Raw genomic sequence first — 4,610 nt, 5'->3', positions numbered from 1 at the left:
TGGTCTATCTCTCGAAACAATTTTAGACAAAAATATGATATGTATATTGAGAAACAAAAAATAAAATTTATTGTATATAGTTTGTCAAACTGTGTACAATGAAATTGGTTTTTTTCTCATTATAAAAGTAATTGTTTGAGCATAAATTTTTTACAGAGATAGATTATATCATCCTCTACAATATAGTTTTTATAATTTTTATGACTATTTTAATAGTATTTTAAATTTTAAGAGCAGTAAAACACAATAAATTTCGCAGTAGTCTTATAGTTTTAAATTTTTACTTATGAGATTGTTACTTTGCAAAACATCTTTTTCTCATTTTCTCTCTTTCATATCACTAAAATTCTTTGTGGCATTGCATGAGGTGAAATACGAGAGGACTGATGTGTAGCATAGTAGTTACCATACGGACCTGAGTGTCATTTTTTTAAGAAGTGCTCATTTCCGCGGCCATCTTTTGAAGTGCTCGGGCTCGAACACGGACTGCCTCAAGTGTCTTGCCAACCGGGCACTAGCCCGGATGTGGGCCTGCGTGTCATACTCGGATCAATGCTGCTTTATAGTATTTTTGTGTCTCTGCTGTCATCAAGAAATAAAGGAGAAGAAACAGGGGACAAAAATCTTCCCCACTGTCATGTTAATATCCCAGGATATAGCCCCGTCTTGATGCGGGGCAAAAGATGCCAACTTTGTCTTCCGTTCTTGGTCTCACCGGCAGACCATGCGGGTAGGTGCCGTGGATGCGGGCCCCTTCGCATTTTGGCGTGCGCCGCCGACCCAGAAACCAGCGGCTGCCCTCCGAATCCCCAGCCCACGGTAAACGCCTGGCCTGTACTCCAAGCAACAATGGAAAAATGCAAAAAACCCCAAAAATCACTTGAATTTTGACTTCCTCTAAGTTATTTTATTGAAAAAACCCTTAAAAGTTTGATTTTGTTGGAAAAAAATCATAAAAAATTCTAACAAAAACCAGAGACAATTCTAAGATCTTCTGTGAAATTTGTTTTCAAAAATAATATTATTTGTATCATATTTCATGGAGAGAAAGTTTGAAAAAAAAAGAAAAATGTGCACTCATTTATTAACTCATGTTATTTTAACTTTGTCATATCTACCATTATTTTTCCTATACAAATAATTGTTTAAGTAAACTAATAAAAGTGGTTTCACTAATTTAGAGGTGTTATGAATTAGTTATGAATTAATCTATCTGCAATACATTTACTCAATCCTGCACGTTACAATAATTATTTCAAAATTTCATGTATTTTTAGAAGATAGAGGATCATGTAAGAAGACTAAAAAAATTTGTTTCATGATTTTTGGATTAGTAAATAATTAACTATGCATTTAACTCGAATTAATAAATGAGCTGCATATTTTTCTTTTTTTTCTAAACTTACTCTCCATGAAATATGATGCAAAGCATATTATTTTTGAAAACAAATTTCACAAAAGTTCTTAGAATTGTCTCTAGTTTTTTTTAGAATTTTTTATGATTTTGTTTAAATTTTTTTAAATTTTTAGGAGTGTTTTTGCAATCAAAAACCATCTCTTTAGGGGTTTTTTTTAACAAAACAATTTTTAGAAAAAAAGTCAAAATCCAAGTAATTTTTAGAGGTGTTTTTGCATTTTTCCAGAGCAACAACCGCGCGAGTCAATCTCAAACGTGCGGGCACTGTGCCAGTACCGTGTACTACGACCGCTCACCGCAGAGACTCGCGACCACAAAACAACGGGCCGCGAAACAGCGGCTCGCCGCGCACCGGCACCATCGATGCGCTACGACGAGCCAGCCTTGCCGGTTACCGCCTACGTACACTTCTGCTGGATTCTTTCTGAAGATCCGAGCCCATTTTCCGTTCTGGGAGGGAGAGGAACAATGACCAGTGGCGACGACGGATGTGAACGTCCAGCTCAGTTCCAAATCTTTCAAGTGCGTAATAGCTGAGATCACAAGCTTATTGCAGACGTCCTGTGATCCATCGAATCAGATGCATCAACAGTACGTCGTGGGTGGCAAGGTATGTAAAAGCGACTCAATCGCAGTCGCGGTAAATAACTCCAAGAAAGTGAATTCTCGGCAAATACATTAAACTTGCGAGTTACAAAGCACAATTACAAATTAAACAATGGATGTGTTCAACAAAACACAAGACGAGAGAGCTCGACACTGGTCCCTGCGAGTCTTTCACAAAAAGTTACTAAACACACAATTAATTATCCTGGGCAAAGAGCGCCAGAGATGGCGGGTTATAGTCCTCGAAGCTCCACAGTCCGGCGCCGGCCGGCACCTGCGGCTCTTCGGCGGCGACGGCGGCGGTGGCAGGGGCGGCCGAATTACACCCGCCCTCCATGTATTGGATGCCTAGGAAGTTCATGTAGTTCTCGTAGGCCATCAGCTCCTCGGACAGCTCCTGCATCTCGTCGGACAGCGCCGCCCGCGTCTCCACCTTGGGTGGCGGGAGCACGGCCGGGACCGGGGGAGCAGGCGCCGTCAATGACGTCGCTGAGTCATTGGGGAAGTTGACCTTGGCTTTGGAGCCCCTGATGCGCCTGGCCGCGCGGTCGTAGGCGCGCGCGGCGGCCTCGGCGGTGGGGTAGGTGCCGAGCCAGACGCGGACGCCCTTGACGGGGTCGCGGATCTCCGCCGCCCACTTCCCCCACGGCCGCTGCCGGATGCCGCGGTACTGGTTCTTCCGCTGCCGCTTCGCGCGCGGCGCTGTCAAGCAGCAAGCGTCGTCACACCCTCTAGCCCGAAGACACAGAAACTAACAGAGCAAGAAGAACCGGAGGTGCATGTACCTCTCTCGGGGGTGCGTGGGCCGTGGGAGTCCTCGGCGTCGGCGTCCTCGTCGGGCCAGAAGTCGGCGGGGGACACCCGGCGCCGCGCCGGGACGTAGTCGAAGATGATTGCGCCGCCGCACATGGATTGGCTCCTCGAGTATCTTGGAGGGGGCAGGAAAGATGGAGCCGAAGTGGAGAAGAAGCAAGGGGAGTGCCGGAGTAGAGTCAGCGAGTGTGTTTTCGTTCTGCGGACGTAGTATTTGGTTCGGCGGTGTGAGGCGGCCGACGGTATATTTATACAGGTTCGAATTGTGGGCGTGGGGTGGGGGATCCATGACCTACTTGTCTGAAAATGTGAAAGTGGGCGTGATGTGGAGATAACCTCCTTGCTTCAAAATGAGATCTTTCACACAAAGATCTAAAAATATCTGAAAAAGATCATTTATCATATTATTTCTTTTTAATTTAATAACGTGATGTAGTATAAATAAAATAAGAAAAGGACACATATTATATATAGAAAGAGATTTATCTATAAGACCGTGCCTTAGTAGAATTTTCTTCGTACGACTGGACTGAGATGGCCGGGAGACGGTAGTGCTCCGAAGCTGGACCGCGTGGAGACTTGGCGAGACCCGATCACTCGAGTGGCGTCGAGGACGCGGAGGGTACCTCCAGTGATGAGCCGTTAAAAACAACTGGTACATCACCACTAGTAACAAACCAATTCCAATTTTTGCCATGGTAACAAGGTCAAGGCTTTGGACCAAGTCGAAATGGCCACTCTCAAGCGAATTTACCTTTGAACTTTTTTTTTATCTTCATCTGTGCGTAACCAAATATTTTTCTAAGAGAATTTTCGGAAAATGCCATCGTAAAAAGAGCTCGAGTTGAAAAATACTATCACCAAACTCACGACTTGGAAAATACCAGCGCAAAACGGGGTGGGTATTACAAAATGCTAAGGACGTTCACTTGGAGGCCCAGGAGTTTAAAAGACACGTTTTGGAAGCTCTAATCCCGAATATGAATGTTCCCTTCAATTTCAAAGATTTAGGAATAAATTGAACGTTACTAAATCAATCGGAAAGGTGGAGGCATTGATTCAAGAAGCTCCTCGGTCCATCAAAACTTCAAGGAAATTATACAAACATCACGATTTTTTGCATTTTGTACCTGAGTGAAATCTATTAGGCAAGATTATGAAAGTTGCAGTGGTGTCCTTGTGGTTTGAAGAGGAGGGACACGAAAATGCCTGAAGCTTTGGTTTCAAGCGGGTAACTGTGATATAGCTATGCTTTCAATCAGGGCCGGTCCTGAGATTTCAGTGGCTCGGGACGAAATTAAAAGCGAGGCCCTATTGAACATAAATATTTATATATTAATTACAAAGATAATATTCTAGATAGAGTCCACGACTATTTACGATAAGCTTGAACAACTTAAAATGCATCTGTTACGGTAAGACTGGAACAAAATTATCGTAAATACTGAACAAAGTTGTGAGGGATCAGAGTACATGTACGTATGCTTGCATTAATACATGCTAACTAGGTAGAGATACTCATATGCCTATGTACAACTTGATACGTATAGTTCTAGTTACTAATCAGTATATGCAGCAGTTAGTTTGCAGTTATAGTAGCTTTGGAGCTATCTGCTCGCAGGTGCCAGCACCATAGTACAAACGATGGACCCATTGATTGCCGGAGCAAGTGGGTACCTTTTCATATTTCAAATGTGCGATCTCAACAAGGGGTCGGGTCCATTTGAGATGAAGTAGAAACTATAGAGCAGAAAAACCAGCGACGAAAACTCAT

At 43.2% G+C, this 4,610-nt stretch overlaps 1 protein-coding gene across 1 annotated transcript; it reads right to left on the bottom strand.

Moving 5' to 3' along the window:
- Window positions 1–2,066: 2,066 nt before the first annotated feature.
- On the bottom strand, window positions 2,067–3,093 carry LOC133900458 (ethylene-responsive transcription factor ERF071-like). Its single transcript, XM_062341613.1, has 2 exons — window positions 2,809–3,093; window positions 2,067–2,725 (listed from the first exon to the last, which is right to left on the bottom strand). The coding sequence occupies exons 1-2, from the start codon at window positions 2,930–2,932 to the stop codon at window positions 2,220–2,222; spliced, it is 630 nt and encodes a 209-aa protein (XP_062197597.1). The 5' UTR covers window positions 2,933–3,093; the 3' UTR covers window positions 2,067–2,219.
- Window positions 3,094–4,610: the final 1,517 nt, after the last annotated feature.

Source organism: Phragmites australis, chromosome 2 (assembly GCF_958298935.1).
Source record: "Phragmites australis chromosome 2, lpPhrAust1.1, whole genome shotgun sequence".
Lineage (NCBI taxonomy): Eukaryota > Viridiplantae > Streptophyta > Magnoliopsida > Poales > Poaceae > Phragmites > Phragmites australis.
Note: the sequence above shows the minus strand (reverse complement) of the source record. Positions and strands in the feature narration are given on the sequence as shown.

Excerpts from the sequence above, each read along its gene's own strand:
- LOC133900458 (XM_062341613.1), bottom strand. The coding sequence starts at position 2,932 with ATGTGCGGCGGCGCAATCATCTTCGACTACGTCCCGGCGCGGCGCCGG. Across the intron at positions 2,726-2,808 it reads CCCACGCACCCCCGAGAGAG|CGCCGCGCGCGAAGCGGCAG; the intron begins GTACATGCACCT and ends GCTGCTTGACAG.